General features: G+C 58.3%; 2 protein-coding genes and 1 non-coding gene across 6 annotated transcripts; all 3 read right to left on the bottom strand.

The window, feature by feature from the left end:
• Positions 1-1,582: 1,582 nt before the first annotated feature.
• TRNAG-CCC lies at positions 1,583-1,653 on the bottom strand. Its single transcript has one exon. It is a non-coding gene; the product is annotated as a tRNA-Gly (tRNA).
• A 1,119-nt stretch (positions 1,654-2,772) lies between these two features.
• On the bottom strand, positions 2,773-7,021 carry BSND (barttin CLCNK type accessory subunit beta). The gene is made up of 4 exons (XM_030032054.2): positions 6,674-7,021; positions 5,472-5,551; positions 4,821-5,066; positions 2,773-4,014 (listed from the first exon to the last, which is right to left on the bottom strand). The coding sequence occupies exons 1-4, from the start codon at positions 6,848-6,850 to the stop codon at positions 3,726-3,728; spliced, it is 792 nt and encodes a 263-aa protein (XP_029887914.1). The 5' UTR covers positions 6,851-7,021; the 3' UTR covers positions 2,773-3,725.
• Positions 7,022-8,227: 1,206 nt separating this feature from the next.
• Positions 8,228-16,053, bottom strand: TMEM61 (transmembrane protein 61). Of its 4 annotated transcripts, none has more exons than XM_030033725.2 (3): positions 15,952-16,053; positions 11,055-11,468; positions 8,228-8,760 (listed from the first exon to the last, which is right to left on the bottom strand). In XM_030033725.2, exons 2-3 carry the CDS (start codon positions 11,405-11,407, stop codon positions 8,475-8,477), a joined length of 639 nt encoding a protein of 212 aa, XP_029889585.1. In that variant the 5' UTR covers positions 11,408-11,468; positions 15,952-16,053; the 3' UTR covers positions 8,228-8,474. The 4 variants fall into 4 exon arrangements, with proteins under 4 accessions (XP_029889585.1, XP_040984007.1, XP_040984008.1 ...); XM_041128073.1 differs by lacking the exon at positions 15,952-16,053 and adding an exon at positions 15,498-15,542 and having other exon boundaries at positions 11,055-11,469; XM_041128074.1 differs by lacking the exon at positions 15,952-16,053 and adding an exon at positions 15,495-15,539 and having other exon boundaries at positions 11,055-11,469.
• Between the last annotated feature and the right edge of the window lie 6,045 nt (positions 16,054-22,098).

Genomic DNA, 22,098 nt, shown 5'->3' with positions numbered 1-22,098 from the left:
GGCACGGCGCAGCCCGGAGCGCGGAGAAGCCGCTGAGGACGAGCGGAGGAGACGGAGGAGCCGAAGCGGACCCGCGGCTGCGGCTTTGCCCGGCGCGGCGGGGCGGGGATCACGCCACCGCCGCCGGCCCCATCGGCCCACCCGGGTGGGTTAACCATTAACGGGACCGGGAAAGGGCGAGGGGAGGGTGGGCGAGCTCGAAATTCCCCCACGAGTCCCCGCGCGTGGCTGGGAGGTCTGGCAAGCAAAAGGCGGACGCTCAAGGACTATTTGCGGAAGGGGCTGAAAGCTTTTACGTGTCTCTTACTGGCTTACTTCAGAGATAAATTTCCATGAAAGCCTCTAATCCTGTTGAGGCATTTTTTACAGAGCCGTCACACGTCGCGAACGTTATTTTTCGGGGATGCGGTGGGTGCTTTCCCGCGGGTCCCCCCGCTGCTTTCCTTCCGCCGGGCTCCCACGCTGCTCCCACATCCCCGGGGACCTGCGGCAAACCCCTTCCCTCCTCCCTGCTTCTGAGGGAAATAGGGATTTGTTTTTACAGGCTATTTATAAGCTCCTGGGAGCTCCTATGGTTTATATGGATGTACGGTTTATAACCATGTGTATGTTTTATATGGATTTCTATATTTTTACTTTTAATGAGACCTCGAGTGGGTGACTGCACTCTGCTTTGGGCAACCGGGGGGGGGGGACACGCCGGCCCCCACGGCAAGCTGACATCACCAGGGTCCAGCCTCCGCCAGGCTCCTCATGGGGACAAGTCTCGCTCCTAATTTTCAGCTCAGCTTAATCAGGCCCCGCTGAATCCTCCTGCAACACGGACCTGATGCTTCGGGACACCTTCGGGACAGCCGGGGCACCGGGGGACCCCGTTCTCGAGGGGGGACAGGCTCCCTCTACCCTGCAGAGTCCTTCGCTTCCTTTTCACATGGAGGACGAGCTGTCTACCAAGGGAAGGACGGAGAGAGCCCGCAGAGGAGGGGGTGGCGAAGCCTCTAGCCCCCCAAAAATGTGCCGAGCAACACGGGGAGGTCTTGGAGTGAATACCTGACCCCAAAGCCTGTGCAGGGAGTGTGGGAGAGACAGGACAGCCAGCCCTGGAGCTCGCTGGGAGGAGTGGGTATCCCCAGAAAGATTCTGTTTTTCATGAAAAAAAATATTCAGGAATAGCCAAAAACTTGAAGCTCGTAGGGAAGAGATCTGTTTCCCATCCTGGCACACAGGGGAGCTTCTAGCAGCAATTCCTGCTGCTGCTGAGAGCAGCGGTCCCCTCCGGCTGTGTCTGTGTAAAGGGGGGGTCTCCTCTTTAGGGGGGAGGAAGGAGAGAGCAGAGAAGACAACAGAGAAGACCCCAACAAGGGGGAAAAGGCCCCCAAATCCCCTGTTGCCTTCCAGCGCCGGCGGAGCCGCGGAGCTCCGGGGTGCAGCTGGACCCAGGTACCCCCCACCCCGCATCCCGCCACAGCGACAGGCCTCGGGGCAAAAAAGCAAAGCCCCTCCCCTGCGCACGTTTTGGGGGCAGCTCGATACGAGTAAGGATTTATTTCGAAACCACAGAACCGCAAACGAGCTTCGGGGTTGCACCAGCCGGGAATCGAACCCGGGTCGCAAGAATGGGAATCTTGCATGATACCACTACACCACTGGTGCGCTGTTCCCGCGCTCCCCCGCGCGCCGCCAAGGGCACGCGGCGCGACACGCCCCCTTGCCCCGCCCCGCCCCGCCCCGCCCCGCCCCGCGCCCGGGGCTTTGCAGAACTCTTAATTTCATGCAGGAATGTCCCGTTTCTCACAAATGTTTAACTTCAGCCGGCGTGGGGAGAGCTGAACCCTTTGGCTGAGGCAACCTCTGTTCCCCGGGGTCCTCCCGCCTGTGGGCACCCAAATCCAGCTGCACAAAAGGGCTCCGGGAGGGGGGACACGGGGGACTCCGGGCCCCATCTCAGCTCTCTCCTCTGTCCCTGCCCAAGGCAAATGCTTTTGAAAATTAAGTTTCTTTTGCCAAAAGTGGTAGCGAGCGCCAGGACGTGAGATGGGCAAAAGCTTTCGGGTGTCTACAAGGCTCCTACGCTCAAATTACGAGCCGGCGACGTAAAGCGACGTCCTGCCCCGGGCACCCTCCGGAATCGTGCCCAAAGGGTGTCCCCACGGCCACCACGCTCCCCCCACGCCGGGAAGGACAGCGGGCAGGACTCGAGCAAGCGTAAACAGTTGGGTAACGCTTCCTCTTGGCCGACCGCTCGCAATCCTGCCGGCAATATTTAGCAAACACCTTCCTTCCCCACCCTCGGCACCGTCGCCCATAAACACCCCGGGCGCGCGGGGTGCCGCCTGCCCTTTTCCCCTTGCTGCTGCGGTGACGCGAAGGTGACCAAAGGGCGCAGTAAAGCCCGGAGGGGTGTCACGGGGGCATGAAGCCCCCCGGGTAGAGCCGTTTCTTGCACCACGCAGGACTGCACCAGCAAAGCGCTCCCCGGGCGGCAGGGGAGCGTGGGGAGCGTCGTTTCCTGGGCTCCCATGCTCCATCCCCCTCGGGTGCCAGAGGACAGCTTTCCCCCCGCTTTTGGGCTTGTCAACCCCCATAAATTTGCCGAAGAGCCGCTCCACCAGCCGATACGTGCTCCCGAGCCTCCTGGGGCCGTGCCGGGCACACGCAGCATCCAGCCCGGCTTTCCCAAAACAAGGTGAGGGACTCAGCATCCCCATACTGTTGGATCTGCTGATGTTTTGATCCAAACCCAGCTGCTGCCCCGGGGAGGCTCAGCCACACGGATCCCCGCGGCCCCGAGCAGCTGAAGGGCAGGCGGAGGTCGCGGATCCCGCCGGCGCTGCCGTCCCCGCGCGTTGCAAACAGGCTGCGGAAAGCCGCCGCGTCGCCCCTGTCGTGGTGACAAACCAGGCTTAGTTCCATCAACGTGACTTGAAACGAGCGCTTATTATTCAGAGGGAGTTTGGGGACGGCGGGCACCGGCACGCAAAGCCACCCACGGCGCTGCGGCTGTTGACGCCGACCCAGCGGAGAGACAAAACGTCGCCCAAAGCCACCACCTCGAGCGGCCCTGGGGAAGCCGCTGCCATCGCCGGGGTTTCAGCTCGGCCGAGTCCTCCTCCTTCTGTCCCCGCCGGTGCTGGATGCTGGTCCTCGTGCAGGAGTTGGGGGACAGCACGGTCTGTCCCCCGCCGTCACCCCTCTCCCAACCTGGAGACGTGAAGGCTGCCTGCTGCGGGAGTCTCAGGATCTAATTTTAATTCCGGGGGGGGGGCCTTTGATAAGGGGGAAAAAGGCTTTGCGGATATCCCCGCCTCGTAAAGCCTACCCGGGGTGAATACATCTTTACCCGCCTAAATGCTGATCCTGTTTCAAGCAGCAAAGCTAATCTTTTCCCTTCCTAAAGACATCAGTTAGCCTGGATCCTGCCCAGCCCAGCATTCGTGCTTATCTGCGCCCACCCAAAGGGCTCCAGCGAGGGGGACCTCGTCCCCTCTGCTGCGGAAATTGGGGAGGCGGTGGTGGTCCCCTCGGGTTTTGCGGGGTGGCGGCCTCCCGTGCAGCCGGGTGGGCGCGAGGGGCGCAGCGTGGCACGGGGGACGGGCGGGAGCCTGGGGGCTCCTCCGTTCTGCCAGTGCTGCACTTTCGGGGCTGGCAGCCCCAGCCCCTTTCTCCCAGTCTGTGACGTTTGCGTCCCCTCCGCGAGACGAGTCCGTGCCATTCTCTCCGGGAAATCAGTTTTCAGGCTCAAAAAGGCGGTCGCTATCCTCCAGCAGATCATCCGGCCCCTCTTGGAGCCCATAATAAAGGTCACCCTCCTCCCCAGCGCCTTTGCGGGGGGAACCGGGGTGCTGTCCCCCCGCCGGGGAGCTGGTCGGGGTACAGCCAGAGCGGGCGGCAGATGGCGGGGGAGGTCGGCCCCGTGGCACGGGGCTGCCGGGCACAGAGCCTTCCAGCGACGGCGTGTCCATGTCCTCCAGGAGGGATGCCAGCGGTGCGTCCCCTGCGGCTGGCTCGGGGGGGCTGCGGGAACAGGGAGGGCTGAGGGGCGACGGGCGGCGCAGGGGTTACGCCAAACACGGTTGGGCTGGAGCTGGGATTTTTCCCTGCAGCCCACGGCGCTGGGCTCGGCGTTGCTTCAGCCGGCGTCCCAGCATCCCCAGTCCCCTTGCTGGGTGGTTGGGGAGCCCCGGGAGGGCCCTATCTCAGCCCCTGGTGCCTGCATTTATGGGGACAACTTGCCTGCCGCGTTCCCCCTCCTGCCCGTGGGACGAAGCGGCGGCTGCGCTCGCACGCTGTGCCTGCGGCCCGGGGGAAAGCAGGGCGCCCCGTCCCAGCTGTAGCTGCATTTTGGCAGAGGGGGTGCCCCAGTCCTACGCCTCGAGGCTGCACGGTGACCTCCCCCCCCCCGTCACCTGCAAAGCACTTTCGGGACCTCCCAAACCAATGCACGGGCATCATACGTGGCATCTGGTTTGAGGGACACGTACTGAGCGTCTCGTTTCTACCAAAGTCTGACCAGGAACTTGGGTTTTATTCTGGTGAGGGACATTGTTTATATTTATAAAATGAAATCAAAGCAACACGTAAATTGCAACCAAAGGCGATCCAGATTTCCTCCTCATTTCACCCTGGTAAATAATTTGCTACTGGGAGACCCCACGGGCTGACACGCTGTCCGGGCTCCAGCAGGGCTGGGTGTCTGTGGGGGGGGGTCAGCGCTCTGCCTCCTCTCCCACCACCCCCCACACGGGGGGGGGGGTCTGACCCCCACCCGGTTTCACCCCGCATCCCACCGGTACCAACCCGACCTCACGGGCATCACGTACCAGCTGCCTGCCGCCGTTTCCAGCCGTGGCGCTGGCTCTCGGGGGGGGTCTCCGGCACCCCCCAGCTCCCAGTGGACCTCTGCTTTCGCCTGCACCGCCGGCTGGGAGCAGCTGCGGGGTCTGGGCTGGGCCGTGGCTGGGAGCATCGGATCCGAGCCCACCGCCTGCCTCCGGATCCGCTCGTAGGACAGCGGGCTTTTCTCGTAGGTGCTGGTGGCCTCTTGGTTGGGGCAGGGTGCCTGCAAGCTGGGGGTGAAGGAGGAACGGGGTGCTGAGCAGGACCCGGACACCCCCCCCCGGAGCCGGGAGATGCTCGGGGACACGCACGCAGGACTCCGTCGGGTGCTTTAGAGGTCACGTCACTGCCCACGCCAGCGCGTCCTTGCAGGGGGGGATGCCTGCGGGAACGCAGCTGGATGCTTTGCACCCTCCAGCATCGCTCCGGCTCCGGCCCTGGGGGGGGGGGGGGGGGGGTCAGCCAGCCCTTGCCTCCCCCACCCCGGCCCCCGCTTGTCATTTTTTGCTGCAATAGGTGGAGTTGTCCCCGGTGCCAGTGTGCTCAGACGCTGCCCTTGTCCCCGGGGGCACGCAGATAACCGTGTGTACAGATGAAAACACCCACCAAAAGGAAAAAGGGCCGCCGGGACCTACCGGGTGTCCCTCTCCGGCAGCACGATGGGTTTGTGGTCCAGGAACCGCTTGGCCTCGAGGTCCACAGGGATGAACGTTATCTGGGAGGAAAAGAAACGCAGAACCTGGGGGGGCTGCGCTGGGCATCGCGGGGACCCTCGGCCCTTGTTAGTGGTAAAATAGCTGGGGTGGTCCTTCAGTTGGGGTTTTGGTCTTTTCTCAGCATGGTTGGATGGCTTGCTTGGAAATGGGTTTTTAGGGGGAAATCAGTAAGGGATTGAATGAACCCAGCACACCCCACTCTCAGCACCTTGTCCCCAGCGGGGTCATGCGTGTCCCTGAGCCCGGGGGGGGGGGTCCCAGGGCCCACACCCAGGGACAACACCGAGGGTGCCCCATCCTTGAGCCCCCAGCACAGTGACAAAGTCACATCTCCCTCCTCACCAGGGCTGAGCTCGGCTTTGGGGGGAGCTGGGGTCAGTCTCACCCCGGTCCCAGGGGACCCGGCTGGTCCTGGGGGTCCCAGCAGCTCCCGGGTCCTGGGGTCCCACGCACCACCCCACATTTCGGGGCGCAGCCAAGCTGTTGACGGCCATCCTGCAGTGCCCAGATCCACGCCACAGCCTCCCTCTCCTTGGAAAAAAGCCTTTTCTGCCAGCTCCGTTTCCCGGGGCAGGGACGCGTGGCCGCCCTGTCGCACCAGCAGTGCCCTCTGCCAAGGAGACTGGGAGGTGAGGGCTGTGCTCGGGGGGGGGGGGGGGGGGCTGCCAGGCCCCTGCCCACCTCCATGGCCACGACAGCCCCTTCTTTGAAGTCCTGGGAGCCCACCGAGCCCCCGGCCCCTGTGGGTGCAGGGAAGGGGCTGGTTTGGGGCGGGGGGTTGCGTGGGAGAGACAAGCACAAGCTTAATTCCTCGGGCTTATTCCCCGCCGCCTGCTTGACAGCAAAGCCCCAGGCTCGGGGAGGTAAAGGGGGACGAGGGGACGGGGCCGCATCCTGCAGGCATCAGTGGGGAGGTGTAGCAGGGCACGAGCCTCCCAAACCAGTTCTTCTCCCTCCGGACCACCCCAGCCGGCTTTGCCCCGCGATCTGCCGCTACCCCACCCCACAGATGGGGAAACCGAGGCACAGCCCGAGGCTACACATCCACAGCAGCCGAAGCCCCCCAAACCCGGCTGAGCCCTCGAGCCCCCCGAGGTGCACAGCGGCAGGATGGACCCTACCTTCGGGTAGCACCGGCACATGCTCCAGGTGATGCCCACGGCTACGAGCAGGACACCCAGGGCGCAGAAGGTGATGTAGATCTGGGGCTTTTCCACGCTCATGATGAACATCCCCGTCATCACCAGGAAAAAACCCAGCATGATGAACCCATAACGAAAGGTCTTCTCCTCGGCCATGGGCACCGGGTGGGAGAGGCAGGGGAGGAGAGCTGCCGGGAAGCCCTTTTACCTGCGGCTGCTGCCCACTGAGCGCACCTCCGGGGTAAGGCGAGGAGTGGTTTCTTTCTCCGGAGGCTGCCAGGGGCTGAGGATCAGCTGCACGTCGAGCCTGGTCCTGCCCAGGGCTGAGCCAGCCAGTTTTTTTAACGGGTTTGTAATGAATGCAAACACCGACCCGCCGTTCACACTCCAGTGAAGCCGCCCGGCACGTGTCCGGGTAACCTTCCCTGCAGGTACGCGTGGCCGGAGCCCACGCCTGGGGAAGGGACGGGGAGGGAGAGGGGGGGTACGTCAGCGGAGACGGGGACTCGGAGAGCGGCTCATCCCGACGGGACTTTCCCAGCCCCGGGGGCTGGAGCTGGACTTGGCCATAAATCGGAGCTGGCAGAGCCCCAAATCAGGAGAACGCCAGGATGCAGGGTGTTTTCAGGGGCTGCAGCAGGGAAGGAGGGAGCGCTCCGGGGTTTTTTGGAGGCCAGTGCGTTGGGAATAGCCCCCACCTCGCTCCGGCTGGGTGCCGGGGTACCACCGGTGGGACTACCTCGGTGGGGCAGCAACCGGGGTGCGAAGGGGGGGCTAAAGCCAGGGAAGGATGGAGCAGGGCTGGTCCACCCAGGGGAGTGAGGACAGAGCGTCTGCGTGCCCTGTGTTTGCTTAAGATGGAGCTGGGGTGTTAAAAGGTGTCCTCTTCCCACCACACGTTCGACAGCCAGACAGTAGCGGCGGCTTTAATTAGCCTTCGTTTTGTTCCCTTGCTTGCCTGTCCGTGTGGGAGCACATATATCTGGCTTATGAAAAAGAACCTATTATATTATCAACAACATGTTATCTTTGGCGGTGGCTCTGCAGCCACTCTGCAGCCCTGCAGGTCCGCAGGGGGCCCAGGGCAGAGCGTTATTTCGGTGGGATGGAGCAACCGGCAGCAGCTCCCGATGCGGTTGGCCTTTCCTCTGGGCAAGGCTGCAACCCCGTCCGTGGCGGGCAGGGAGGGGGTTGTGCCGCTCGGGGTGTCTTTTTATAGGATGCTGCCCGAAATGCCAAGTGCGCTTGGATGCCCTGAACGCACGCGCAAGCCACCGAACATCTCTAAACCAAATGAAGTGAGGCGTGGGAAGTCAGTACGCGGGGAAAGCAAGGTGGAAGGGATGGAGATACGGCTGGAAGGGGCATTGAAAAGGCAGAGGGGCGAACGGGACGGCACGGAGCTGGTTTTCCTCTGGCCAGATCCCTCGTTCTGTGCCGCAGTTTTTATTACAGAGCTCTTGCTGTGAGTGGGCAGCCCCTGGCCTGATATGAGCTCCCCAGGGTGGGTCAGAGCAGGGAATGCAAAGCATCTGCAACCAGCAGTGGTTTTATTAAAAATACGAAGGCTTTCAAACATGCCAGTTACCCCCGACGCCCCGAACACATCGCCCACAGGACCCGCAACCCCGACAGCCCCGGACCGATCGCTCGGAAAGCCAGGCGGACCCTTTCCCCTCCTTGCCCACCCTCCTCTCGCCCCAGCAAAAGAAGGGGCTCGGTTTAAAGCTGAGGGACTGGGCAGCCACCCGCAGAGTCCCAGCCCCGTGCCGCCGCCGGCTCAGACCCCCCGGACGCTGATGTTTTCGTAGCTGGGAGGAGGCGTTGCCTGCGGCTCCCCAGGGTGCTGGGTCTCCAGCCAGGACGGGCTGGGGCGGAACAAGGCGCTGTCGGAGGAGCTGCGCCGGCGGCCACCCTGCCAGCTCTCGTCCTCCTCCAGGTAGCGGTACAGGGGCGGCGTGAGCTCCTCCTTCCTCCCCGGGGGCTGGACGTAGGCTGGGGCACCGTGGGCAGGTCTGCAGGTCAGGGCTTCTTCGTAGGTGGGGATGGCGCTGGCGTCCCAAGTGCTGCGAGGGAAGAAGAAGAAACCCAGCAGCGCACCCCGTCAACCGGAGCATCCCAGCACCCAACAACTGGAGCACCCCAGCACTTGTCAACTGGAGCATCCCTGTGCCCCGTCAACCGGAGCCATCCCTGTGCCCCATCAACAGGAGCATCCCAGCACCCATCAACCGGAGCATCCCAGCACCCCAGCAACCCCATCAGCTGGAGCATCCCTGAGCATGATGGACACGTGTGTGCTGGGGATGGCACATGGGCAGGTTTTGCACGCCCAGGGTCAAGGGAAGACCATGTCAGCCGCTTCCCGGCACCAGGAAAGTGGGGAGCCGTGCAGGAGGAAGGGCACCATCCATCAGACCTCGCGACAAGGCAACGTCGCCCAGTTCCCACTGAGTTTATGAACCCCTCACCCAAGAAGAGGAAGGGCAGCCTGGCAAGGCAGCCTCGAAGAACTGCCGCCTCCGGCATTAAGGGCTACAACTCCAGGTGCGAATGACCGCAAAGCAGCAGAGGTGCTGGCTCTCGAGACAACTGCCCCCCATTCTGCACCGCACTGCTTCCCACGGGCAGGCGAGCATCCTCATCATCTGCCTAACCCCAAAGTCATCCCCCGAAGCACAGAGGCTGCCGGCAGCCGAGTAAGCAGTTTGGCACGAGCAGGCGGGCAAGAGCCAGGCATCCCGGTTCGATGCGGTCGCACCCCACCCTTGAGCCCTCCATGCACCGGCCAAGCCTGGTGCCACTTCCAGCAGCGCTTTGCTGAGCAAACAACGGCTTGTGTACAGGGAAAACCTCCGCCCAACCTTTGCCCTGTGCATGGCCCCGCTCGGCACCCTATGAAACGGTGCAGCCCCCAAAGATATGGAGGCTTTGAAAGCAACCCACCGTCCGCTTGCTTTTGCAGATGAAAACCCAGCGCGGCGTGCTTTGGGAGGCTGCGGGCGTCGGAGGGGCACAGCTGGTCCAGAGGGAAAGCTGCGATGCTCCGTAGGGATGCCTCTATCCCAAACTTGGCAGTGCCCTGTCCCAGACCTACTGCCCCGGGCATCTGCACCGTGGCTTTTGCCAAACAGCCTCAGCTTGCAAAGGGATGCTGCCTTGGAAATGCGGAAAGAGGGATTTCTCCCAGCGCAGGATGCTTTGCTGAGCGAATGCCAGCACAGCTGGGACTGGAGGAGCTGCCGCAGTGCCAGCAGTGCCAGGGCGCTGCCTTCCCAGCCGGAGTGGGAGCTGGGAGCTCAGGGAAGGGGATGGTCCCTGTGGGGGGCACACCAAAACCCTCCACGGGAGAAGGAAACCCCCCCAGACTACCCAGACCGGCTCATGATCTCCCCCCAAGATATTCAGATGGGCACTGAAACCCCCAGAGAACCAGGAACGTGCCTCCCCCTCTGACTGAATTTTTATGGTTTTATGTTCTTCAGAGTTTCTTTTAGTGCTGCTTTTCCCCAGAGCCCGATTTATGCTGGAGCCAAGATCTTTGCTGTGACCCCATAAAACAGCACTGGGAAGGGCTGGCTGGCTTGGCTTCTACAGCAGTCTCTGGAAAAAAAACCCTTTTGATCAAAAAACTTTTAAATCCAGAAGTGGGAATGAATCTCAGGCTCTCACAGGAAGAGTCTGGGGACCTGACAAGCAGCAGTGGTGTTTGGGGCAGGGTGAGGGGGTCTTTCCACACTCCAAAATGGGCTTCGTAGAAGGACCCTCTGCCTACACTCCCATCTTAATGCCAATCCAAGGATTATTTTCCTTCTTTTTTTCTTCTAATTCCCTTTTACCATAGATTTTGCTTCCATTCAAGATGGCATAAACCCCCTCGTCCTTACAGAGCACTGCAGACCTGTGGCACCGGGAAAGTTTTCAACAGCTGGAGGTCTGGATGACCCCCGACCCACCCCCAAATCCAGGCACTCTGCCAGAAAACCAACGCGGTCTTCTGCTCGGTGGCTCTGCTAAGGAGATGACTGCCTCGGCCGGTGATGGCCCCGCGGGGCGAGGAGAGCCGTCCGCGGCTGAGCCGGCCACGGGAGCAGCCAGCGTGGGCACGGAGGGTGCCTGCAGGGGGGGCAGGTTGCGGGGGCTTGGGTGAAGGTTGACACTAACGAGCGAGAGCATCTGCTCGGGGAGCAGGAGGAGAGCACGGAACGGGGTCTGAGCAGCGGCCGGCGGCGTTACCGCTCATCTGAGCTCGCCAGCGAGCAAGCCTGAGAGCAGGCTTAGGTACACGGCCGTGCCGGGACAGTCAAACCCACCCTCGAGTTCTTCCCACCCAAGCGCCGCGGGGGGACGTGGCACCCACCTGCAGTTCCACTTCTCCAGAGGCTCCGCGGTGAAGTACTGCAGGTCCCGGGGGAAATGGTACTGGTAGCGGCGGGAGACCACCCTGGCGTTGGCTTTCACGGACCAGAGGAGGCCGAAGAGGAGGAGGATGCCGCCGATGCCGCAGCAGAAGAAGCTGACGGAGCGGAGCAGGGCGCTGGAGGAGGAGGAGCTGGGAACCGCCTCGGCTTCCCGGGGAGGCAGGAGGCGAGCCCCGCTGCCAGCCGGGGAGCCCACCTCCCCGTCGCTCCACCAGGCAAAGCACAGCGTCCCCGTCACCAGCAGCACAGCCCCGGTGATGGTCACGCCGTAGCGGAAAGAGGCAGCTGCCATCCTTCGGAAGGAGGTTTTATGAGGGGAGAAGAGCGAGACAAGGCATGAGAGAGCCCCCGTCCTGCAAGACAAGAAAGGGACGGGGTTTGAGAGGGACAAGGTCACGGAAGAAGACGTGCCAGAGGAGAAAACGACCGAGCTAGGACCTCTCTGGGGTTTGCACGCTCTTCAGCTACTTATTATTGACCATCAGAAAGGGCATTTCCACCACCCCAGATGGGAAGCCCTTGGGCAGAGCAAAGTCAGCCGCCAGTTTGGACCCACAAACTTCCCAACAGCCTCGTAAAAAGATCCTCATTTTCAAGAAACAATGCAGCGCTCCCATGGAGGCAGGATGGAAACCCCAGCCAGGAGAGCCACGGAGGCGGCTCCGGGGACTCGCATAGCTCTTGTCTTTGGATTTTATTCCAGACTTCCTCCCAAGCTCGGAGGAACGCCAGCTGGGTTTCTGATCAAAGCAAGCCTTATGGAAGAGGTTAGGGAGAGGAACATGAATTTAAGATGTCATCACTTTCGAATTATCAGTCCACATATTTTGTCCTCTGAAACTGGAGGTAAATCAGTCCTGCGGTGGCAGTAGCTGCCTGGCATCACTGCTCGAAAGCCCGCAGCCCAGGAGATTCAGGGCCGCGCTGCCTCTTGCTTTCTCAGGGAAAAGAGCCAAGTACCATCTCTGAAAGTCACAGAGCTGCTATTTCAGGGGAGAATAAAAAACCTCAGATGCTGGCAGCCCAGGGGACATCACCTAGGGATGGCTCCTGAAAAACCGAGTGAGCGGGGACCCCAATGAGCTCTCCCGTCACTGCTGGAGCCCACAATAGCTGCACTCCCTGCCACGACCAAGCTCGGGGCAAGGATGGGAGCAGGAAGCCATCCGTATCTCCATTAAAAGTCAGGAATGTGCTGGATGCAAGCTAAACCCTCGGACATGGTATGGCCTACGGCTGAAGTAGGTGTTTCTGCTATGCTGGTCAGGGGGGCTGAGGCAACTGACCGCTGAGATCTGTGAGGCTTTTACTGACCCACCTACAATGTCCCATTTTGAGATGTTCCAGAAGTGGAGAGGGGCTTCAGTTTATGTTGGAAGTGGGATAAATACCCTGATGCTGGAAAGGTCTGCTCAATCTTTATCCAAATGAGCTCCGGCACACAAAATCTTGCTCCCCTGGGTCAGCTCCGGCGCACACCTTCTCAGCTCCCCTGCTGGGCGGCTCTTCTCAGCTAAACATCACACACTGAGAGCAACCGTCCTTCCCCAGCGCAGGAAAATTTGGGGAGGGGGAGCCAGTTTCTGATCTCTAAGGCTCTCACTCCCCCTTTGCTTTCTCCAGCAAACAACAAGCATCTGCTCTCTGGGCTTGGGGATCCCCAGCCCTCAACTAACCAAACAGCACCAGCAAACGGGGAGGCAGAGAGGTCCCACCACGTACCCTCTGGCCTCGCTCGCTGCCCAGCAAGAAGATGCAGGCTCAGCTCCCGCTTCTCCATGGACAAAAAGCTTTGGACCACGTGGGAATTAAGGACCAGCACCCCTTTACATATTCAGTCTTGGGTGACCCCTCTGTGAGGGCTTCCCGTGGTGGCAGTGCCGGTGGAGAGCCTGCACGCCGAGGGACTGCCGGGATGGAGATGGGGCTCAAGCACAGAGGTGGATGGAGAGCTGGGTGACCCACGCTCAGCCCCCACCTCTGCCTTCATCACTTTGCCTGTATGTCAGTAAAATGAAGATAATCTGGTGGCTTTGGTCTCCATTCCTCCAGGCAGGGCTCTCCTCCTACAGTGGGGATTTAAATTGTACCCTGAGATCTGGAAGTGCCAAGCCAGAGCTAAGGAGGGAGCAGAAGTCCAGCACAGACTCGGTGTGATCAAGGGCAGGTGGAATTACATTATTTCGAGCCATTATTTATCAGATGGGCCCGCTAAATGGAAAGCCAAATTACTTCGTAGCGAAAGAAACGCCATCTGATCTAATCTACATTTAATGAAGAAATCCGATGAGAAGTGGGATTTAGGGAATCTGCAGGAAGACTGCAGGACTGGGAGCCCTGACAACGCGCTCCAGCTCTCATCTCACGGTCACGAGCCCGAGTTGCCACCCAGGCTGGCGGTGGCCGGTGCTGGTCCCCCCCAGCAGCTGCAGTCACCCACTGGGAAGGAGTTGGTGTTTCTGGGCTGAGAGGAGGCAGAGCTTCCCCCCAGAACGAGGGGACGTGTTTAGATGTTCCCTCCTGAATGGCAGGGGCTTGGCTGAGCTGAGACGGAGAGGGGACTGTTAGAGACTGGTTAAAGATGCTATTAGATGCTATTAGGGATCGGCGAACTCCAACTCGCCACCGAACGTGAGCAGGACGCAGCCGACAAGCTGGGCTCATGCTGCCTTGCAGCAGTAGATGCTCAGGAGAATGCAAGGACCCTACTGACCTGTGAATCCAGCTCCTTTTGAGAGAGCATTGCATTTTCCTGGAAAATTTTCAGCCAATATCATTTGGAAAAAACCCCACAACCCAAAAACCCCTACAGCAAAGCTCTCAATCCAACTGTGTGGAAATGACAGATCGCTCCAAACTGAAAGCCTGGATTGAAACAGCACCAAGAGTTGAAATGGTCAGCTCCTGCAGTCAACACTCTCCTCATTTGGGGGTCAGCCTGGTGAGGTTTGGAAGATGCTGCGATTCCCCTGCCTGGGCACAGGGAATTTTGCAGCCCCCGGCACTGCGCACATCTGGGAGCAGTGGCAGCGAGGCGGGGGCGGACGTGGAGGGAAGGCGGAGAGCCTCCGGGAGGTGACGGATTGACAGCTCGAGAGAATAAACTCTTCTCTCTTAACAAAACCAGCGCAGCGCTGAAACGCTAAAAGCTCCTCCAGCCTACCCAGCACGTGCTCCTGCAGCGCGTGTGCGGGGGCAGCTCCTCCGCGCTGGGTGACATTGCCATCGCACCGTCCCCTTGCCAAAACCCCTCTCGGGCTGGCACAGCTCTCTTGAGCCTCTTTAAAAGACCCACGATGTTTTTTCTCAGCACACCAACCACTGGAAGAAGAGGCTGAAGGAGCAGGGGCAGGAAGCGAGGTGTGAGGCCGGGGCAGGACCCGAATCCCTGCTCCCCAAGCCTGCCCGTGGCTCCGCTCCCGGAGCACTCAGCATCCTGCCCATCAGGTCTCCCGGTGAGCATTTCCAGCACGGGTTTCCTCGGAGGGGCTGCCCCTCCGAAGACGGCAATTGCTGGCTCCCAAACGCCCGCCTCCACCCGCCGAGCCACCCTGACATCTTGTTCTGCCCCGTCTCCTCCTTTGACCTGCTCCGAAATAGCCTTTCCGGGGGAACAGATTTGCACGTTGCATGTACAAACAGATACGAATGTTAATAGTTTACATAGTTCCATTAAGATGCTGAGAATAGCATCCCCCATATAAAGTTATGCAGATGGTGATTCACAGGGTCTACTAAGCATTACTCAGACAAACACTCTTTTCCAGCGACACAAGAAGCGAAAAGAGTTTTGAATCTCTCCCACCGCCATCAAGCAGAAATCCACCTCCGCACCCCGCGTCCCTCCACGGCGCTCGCAGCCCGTCCTTCCACCGCGCGGGCCGGAGACCTTTAACCACGCGCAGCCGTGCCAAGAGGAACGCCGGGGAGAGACGCGCCGAAGCGCGAGCGTGTCATCCGGGAGATTCCTTCCTGCCTTCAGCTGAATTTGCTCTTCGTAGTATTAGTAGGAGTAGCGAGGGCTTCGGTACCCACCCGAACCCTAGTAATAGGGATGCTTTCGAAAAGCGCGCCCCAGAAGCCCTGGTGTCACCAGCCTCCCAAACGCAGGTTCAGATGGCGGGGAGCCCGCGGAGAGCGAAGCCCATGTACCCCCTCCCCAGCCTCCCCCCGTGCCCCCAGCAACTCCAGCCCCGACGGCGATGCCTAAACCCGACGTCCCCCCCTAAAGAAGTGCCTGCCGCCCCCGGGGGACCCCTCCCCGCCGCGGCCGGTTCCCCCCGCCGCCCCTCTCCCCTCCGGCAAAGCGACGAGGCGAGGGATATCCCCGTCCCCTTTCCCCCCCGCACCGCCCCGGACCCTCCGCCGTACTCACCCGCCGCCGCCGCCGCCAGCCCCGCTCCGGGTAGCGGCGGCTCCGGTGGAGCCCGGCCCGCGGGGCGGGCGGGGCCGGGGGCGGGCGGGGGCGGCGGGGCGGGCAGGGAGCGGACGCCCATCGGTTCCCTGCCGCCTCGTCGGGGCGGCGGGTGGTTCGGGTGACTTCTCGGAACGGGACTCCCGTCCCGTCGGGGCGCGGAGATGCCGTGCGCCTCGGTGTTTGGAGGGGGGGGGGGAACCCAAACCAACCAAAAAAGGGGTAAAAAGAAAGAAAAAGGCGAAGGAAACACACACACACGCACGCACGCACTGGGTGATGCTCGCGAAGGAGGCGATTTGCCAAGGGGGGGTCGGTAAGGCTGGAAGAGTCCCCGGTGCGGCGGTGGTGGATGAAGGACGGGTAGCACTGAGCCCCGTTCCCCCCCTCCCCGGGGCGCAGGAGGCAGGGAACAGACGTACCAGGGACCCGGCGAGAGCTTTGGGCTGCAGAGCCCACGGGAGGTACGCTGTGGCCGGGACACGTCTACCCGGTGGGCACCTTTACGCCACGGGTGGGACACCGCTGTCCTGTGGGTGGGCACCCACGCTGCGGCAGAGACGGGGGATCTCTGCCGGGAGCCTGCTTTGCGACCACTTCGGTTCTCCTCACCTCTCTGTCGAACGCCAGTATTGCCCCTTTCCCCCGTTCCAGCGGGATCTTTTCAGCCTGCAGCACTCACGGGGATACCTGGATGCTAAGCGAGCTGAGGGTGCTCTGATCTGAGGTTCAGGGTGCCCCGTATGACCGGCACCTGGATTCACGCACAATTCCTCGTCGCAGAAGCGGAGGTAGATTTCCTCAACAGCTGTCGTGCCGTGCTGTGCTGTCGCTGTGCACCCTCACAGATCCGTTGCGTTGCTCTTGAGTTACAGCTGAGCATCACTGACAGACAAAGCCATTTCTATGGATACATCTGCGCTGTAGCTGAACCCTGGGCTGCTGTTCCCACGCCGCTCGCAGCTCCTCACCTTGCTGGCTCAAAAACAGCTCAGGGTTTATCTGCACAGGCTGCAGGGACGGATGCAAAGCCCCGCCGTGGAATTCATATCTGTTTCATATATGCTTAGTAGCCACTCCGCCTAGCTGAAAATGTGTGGGTGTGCAGCCCCTTTTACCTGCAGACACTGCGGAGTTTTACAAATGGTAAACTAAGGCACGAGGAGGGCTGATTGACACGGGGCTGGGCCTGTAGCAGGTTGGGTCTCCATCGCAGAGGAGAATGGGGCAGGGGTCCCCGAAGCCAGCACTCCAGCATGGCCTCACCCCCCCGGGCTGGGATGCAGCAAGGGCCTTGAACCCCAGGGTGTAAATCCCCAACAAGAAATCCCACACCTCCTCCAAACACTGTGGTCCTCGCTCCTTGGCAGGATGGAGTTTGGGCCTGGGGATGCCAGGAGTGAACATCTGGATTCCTCTGCCACAGATACACCGGTGCTGAGCGCTCACATCAACGCCCGTAAGTGACACAGGCACTGTGAATCACCGGTTCCCCTATTAGAGGACAATGAGACATCTTCTTCTGCTCATTACCTGCTCAGATGTTATATTTTAGGGGCATTTGATTGTCAAATGGCTTCTGAAGCAGTTCAAGGCAGCATTTGCATGCAGCCCTGGGTGCTCTTCCTAGCACAGGGCTGCAGAGAGTGAGGTGGCTTTGTGCCAATGCATTGCCCTTTGCTGCTCCAGCCCCATAACCAGCTGGGATCTTCTGTCTTCCCCTGAGAGCTGGCCTACAGGCAGCCACAAATCCACGACAAATATTTCACAACAAGGTAAGTGCTGAGTGCCAGCACCTCTGTCTGCTTAGCAGCACCTTGGCTTTTCCCTCTCTGAGAACTTTCCTGCTGGTGGACAAGGTGCTGCAACACATCACGGGGCACGGGCAAAGGGCTTCTCCAGAATAAAGACAGAATATCTGCACAAAATAGGTAAAACATCCCATGCACGGTGAAACGGCAGTGGAGAAAACAAGAAGATATAAAAGACAGTTACAGCCCCTGCAAGAACAGGAACAAAGGAGGAACGGAGATTGTTCCAGTAATTGCCTCCCCCAGGTAAGGATGCTGTGCCTGATCAACGCTGCTGGCACGGAAAAGTGCTGCTTTCTGATTCACTGTTCACCGCATTTTGCTGCTGCAGCAAATCACATGTAAAATAGTGTATTTCACTGTATAATCAGGCTAAATAAGTTAGCTTTTTCAATACCTCTGCGCGCGCGCGCATGTGTGTGTGTGTGTGTGCACATGCATGCGCTTTCTGCCCCATCACGACAAGGTGGTTGATACCAGAGCACCAAGGCAAGAGTGAATTTGGCTGCACCAGGCCACCAAGTCCAGAGAAGAGGAGCCCAGGCTCCCTGCTCATACCTGGGACGGGAGTGTCGACACCCTGGGCTGGGTCGCAGGTCTCCATCGGTGATTTGGCACCCGGGCCACCCTCCCCGTGCCCGGCTGTCCCCAGCAAGCACCGCTCGGCGGGGTGCTGCCACCCATGACGGAGCCACTAAAGAGCCACTGATGAGGCTTTAGGGGACACACCTCTGCAAGCCTAAGGTGCCCACATTGCCCACATCCATAGAGAAGCCATTCCCGAGGGGCTGGCACACCTCCTGTTTCCCCTTAGCACGGGCCACTGGGCACGGCAGAGGTGGGTGCAGCCTGCTGAGCTGATAAGGGGCTGCAGCAGGCAGCCATGAGGATGTGCAGATGGGAAGGAGTTCCTGCACCCGGCACAAGTAAAGCAAGGGAGAAACCTCCTGCTGTTTATCTTTGCCTTAATTATCATCTTCTTAAAATGCCTAATTAGTTGCTTTAATTGATATACTGGCTCAGGCACTCCTACCTAATCCAGTCAGTAAATCGAGGCATTGAAAATTTGTCCTACATCTTCAAATGATGCAATGTTCACCAGTGTCCTTAGACTTATTCGGGGTTGAACCTGCAGCTGGCCATAGATCTGTCTTTGGTGGTTCTGCTATATGGGCAGCCGGAGGGTTTGCTCTCCAGCTCTCCAGCAGGAAAAGCCTAGCATTTGGACGTGAAAGGTGATCATCCCTATGACCACAAAGTGGTGCTTGTTTGTTTTGGCCAGGTTCACCAAGAAGTTCTCTTTCTGTGGACAGCTATGTTTTTGCCCTGAGACTTTATCGACTCTAGAAGCCCATTTTGTACAGAATATATCTTACTATTTAGTTCCAATGGCTTTTACTGGATTGGAATTATAACAGAAGAGCAAGAGGTGTATAAACTACATTCAGCTTGATCACTTGTTTAATATCAGTTTCTGAAGTGGTTTCTGTACTAGCTATGTCTATCATCTAGCAAGTCTCTGGACCCAAAACCTCTGAGTGTTTTAAAGCTTAAGTGTATGCTAACCTGACCGTAACGGTGTCCTAACCAGCAGTTTGTAAAGCTGCACCACGCTGAGGAACGTGGCTGCGGTGGGAAGTCCTGGAATGGGAGAAGTACTGATACCCTCATCCACAGAGAGCTTTATGGATGAGCAATGATCTCAAATTCCTTCTGGTCTTCATTTGGGACTTGTGTTAGTACAGGAGCACCAGGCTGACGTGCCACCTGCCATTGAGGCTGTTGTGTAGATAAATGGGCATGTGGGTTTCCTGTAAGGGAAATTCCTGTGTTGCAAATGGGGACAGTAAAATCTTCCTAGGAGCTTTCCACCAAAATCTGCAAAGGATTTTAAATTCCCCTAAAAAGGGGTGGGGGAAGGAAAGAGTTAAATCCTGATGCCTCTGCTGAATCTTTAGTCAGGCAAAACTCTTCTTGAGCTCCTGGAGATTTTTGCCTTAGGGAGGCCCCATGCGCTCTGTTCGTTTCAGATCTGAGCTTCTTTCTCTGGGAAGAGGCACAACTGTTGTGCTAACACGTGCGTAACCCACCACCCAGCGCGTTTTACACGCTGCAGATGTTGTGGCTCTGCTAGAGCATGAGCTGCCATTTGGCTCGCGGTGAAGAAACATTGATTTTCAGCCCTGTAGGCTCCTCAGTCAAGCTCGATGCCGGTCGTGAGTGCATTTATCACACCTGAGCAGAGAGAGTTATCGAAGATCTGCACTGGCTGCTGAAACACGGCAGCAGTTAGCTTTACTCCACATGTTGAATATCTGAGGCTGAAGCTCCCGTGTATCCTTGATGCCAAATGCTGATGTTCAAAAAAGTAGCAGGCACTTATAATCAAAGACAAAACTGGCTAAATTTGCTTTCCAGCAAACGCAGCATTACACGCGGGATGAACTACAGCTACCCTGACATTCCCAAGACCCTGTGCAGTCTTCATGTCTCCGCTGCACTCACCTATTACAGTGGTCTTCAAGGAGTAGGTAATGGGCTTTTTTTTTTTTTTTCCCAGCACAGAAATGCAAAAAAGAAGTTTAAAAGCAGCATTAATTATGATTTTTAGAAAAAGGACGGAGCAGCCATCTAGCTGTTCTGGTTGCCACCATGTGTGGAGCCACAGGGAAGCCCTCGGTGTCCAACACGCACCCATCCCAGATGCTCCAGAGCTGGTTTCTTTTCCCAGTGCCCGCTGCATTATCTCACTGCCTGGCTTGGCGTTGGGCTGCCCACAAACACTGGCTTACATCGGTGCGCTGTGCTGGGAGGTTGCTGAGGGATATTATGCTGCCAGCAAACCTTGCAAAACTTTTGTTGGAAGTGTGACAGTCTGAGGAGATACACAAGGTATGGCTGAAAGGAGAGGGAGCACCTTTTATTAGTCAGAGGGATATATAGCTGGGAAAAAAACCAAACACACTTTCAGGCACAAAGCCCTTCTGCAGGTCAGAGTATTTGGGGTGGCATCTGGTGTCTGAGGGTTATAGGTGGTGGGAAAGCTGCGTTGCTACTTACACCAGCTTCGGAGGTAGATGCTGTTTAGCTTGGTTCTCTTTTCTTCACGCCGCGTGGTCCCCGTTTCAAACAGCAAATGTCACTGTCTTCCAGCAGCAGTGATGTTGCTCTGGCTGTACTGCTGTGCCCAAAAGGTTGTCTGCTTTCTTCAAAGCCTGTCTGCAATGTCATCTGTTGGCCTAGTAAAAGCTGTTATTTCTGCCTGCACACCTTGCCTCACTTTTAACCTGGAACATTTACACCTTCTTACCTGAGTTTCTAGGTAACTGGAGACAATTTTGAAATTCTGCAAAAAATGATAGGAGGTGAGTTTGGGAAATAAAGGGCTGCAACTTTTCCATAATGGCATTAAGTGTCAGAGCCAGGCTGACTGCGGATATCAACACTCATCTCCAGTGAAGCCAAGGGGAGTGCCGTGGCTCCCTCAACAGTGAATTTGGCTCGCACTCCGGTTAGCACTGTAGTTTGAGGCTCTGTAGAGAACCCACTCCCAACATGTTCTCCTGATTTACTCCCGAAAGAAACAGCAGTAGCAGAAGATTTCTCCTATGGAGGTGTAGGAGCAGGTTGCTCCTATCTCTTCCCTCAGTGTGTCAGAGAAAAACAGACCCTATACCGGCCTGGGAGAAATAGAAGGATGTGAACATGAGTAACAGATGTTTATAAAGATGCATGTGAACAAATAGATGGAAGACTTTGCCTAAATTACTTACCTTCAGACTGAAAAAAAGGTCTCTATCTCCCACATCCAGATGACTTGCCACCAGCATCTCAGACTGGGGCAGGACCTCAGAGAAAGCACCTGTAAGTAGCATCCCTGAGATAGACACCTGCCATCCTGGTTGGAGAACAGAGGCTTCCCTGCTCGATCTCCCTGTGAAGTCATCCAGGACCCAGAGAGTTAATCTTTCTCCCCAAAATGTATCCTGTCCTTTCCTTAGCTAGGAGCTAGTCTGGCTACTCATCTTATTTGAAAGAGTGTAGTTTCACTTCCCTGGAGGTGTAAATACTCCTGTGCCAGAAAACTGTCAGCTCTCGTTGGTGGGTGACTCCTTGCCTCGCAGCGGGATGAAACTCTCCTCCCTCAGTGATTCACTGTGCCACTTCCAGCATGAGGGAGAGCTCATCCCAGCCCTATAATCTGCATTAGTCTGGATGTGAACGGACACCTCAGTGCAATAAAAGTTCAGAGCTTATTACGGGCTTTTGGCTGATACTAAAGATAATGGTAATTAACCTCTCTGGGATGACAACGGGTTATTGCTGGCTGATCTCCCGACGCTTTTCTTAAGCATTTTGTAAAAAAATGGACCTCGCCAAGGATGGAGAGAGCAGGAGGAGAGAGAAAGCAGTTGTGTGAGTCTCCAGCTCAGCACGCGAGGCTTGAGAAGCGCGCCTAGGTTTTAATGTGAGCTGGGGACAGGATCTGTGAGTTTACCCATTCTCAGATCTATTTTGGGAGTCACAGAATTTCTGTGCGTGGGTATAGAAAGGCCACTGCTTCCCATCGGCACAGTTTTGCAGCCATCACATTTCTGCGCTTGCTAGGGGTATGAAAAAATTGGGTTTTGATTGTGTCAGGAGGTACTGGAATTGCTGTCTTGTTTTACTAGGTATTGCTATAATCAAGTCTGCCCAGCTGAATTTTACAGGAATCTCTTGTATTAAAGGAGAATGAGCAATCACACCCTCGTCACC

Source organism: Aquila chrysaetos, chromosome 12 (genome assembly GCF_900496995.4).
Source record: "Aquila chrysaetos chrysaetos chromosome 12, bAquChr1.4, whole genome shotgun sequence".
Lineage (NCBI taxonomy): Eukaryota > Metazoa > Chordata > Aves > Accipitriformes > Accipitridae > Aquila > Aquila chrysaetos.
Note: the sequence above shows the minus strand (reverse complement) of the source record. Positions and strands in the feature narration are given on the sequence as shown.

Coding starts and splice junctions, on each gene's coding strand:
- TMEM61 (XM_030033725.2), bottom strand. CDS start 11,407: ATGGCAGCTGCCTCTTTCCGCTACGGCGTGACCATCACCGGGGCTGTG. Junction 8,761..11,054: donor CTGGAGAAGTGGAACTGCAG/GTGGGTGCCACG, acceptor CTTCCCTCGCAG/CACTTGGGACGCCAGCGCCA.
- BSND (XM_030032054.2), bottom strand. CDS start 6,850: ATGGCCGAGGAGAAGACCTTTCGTTATGGGTTCATCATGCTGGGTTTT. Junction 5,067..5,471: donor CTGCCGGAGAGGGACACCCG/GTAGGTCCCGGC, acceptor CTTCACCCCCAG/CTTGCAGGCACCCTGCCCCA. Junction 4,015..4,820: donor GAAACGGCGGCAGGCAGCTG/GTACGTGATGCC, acceptor CTGTTCCCGCAG/CCCCCCCGAGCCAGCCGCAG.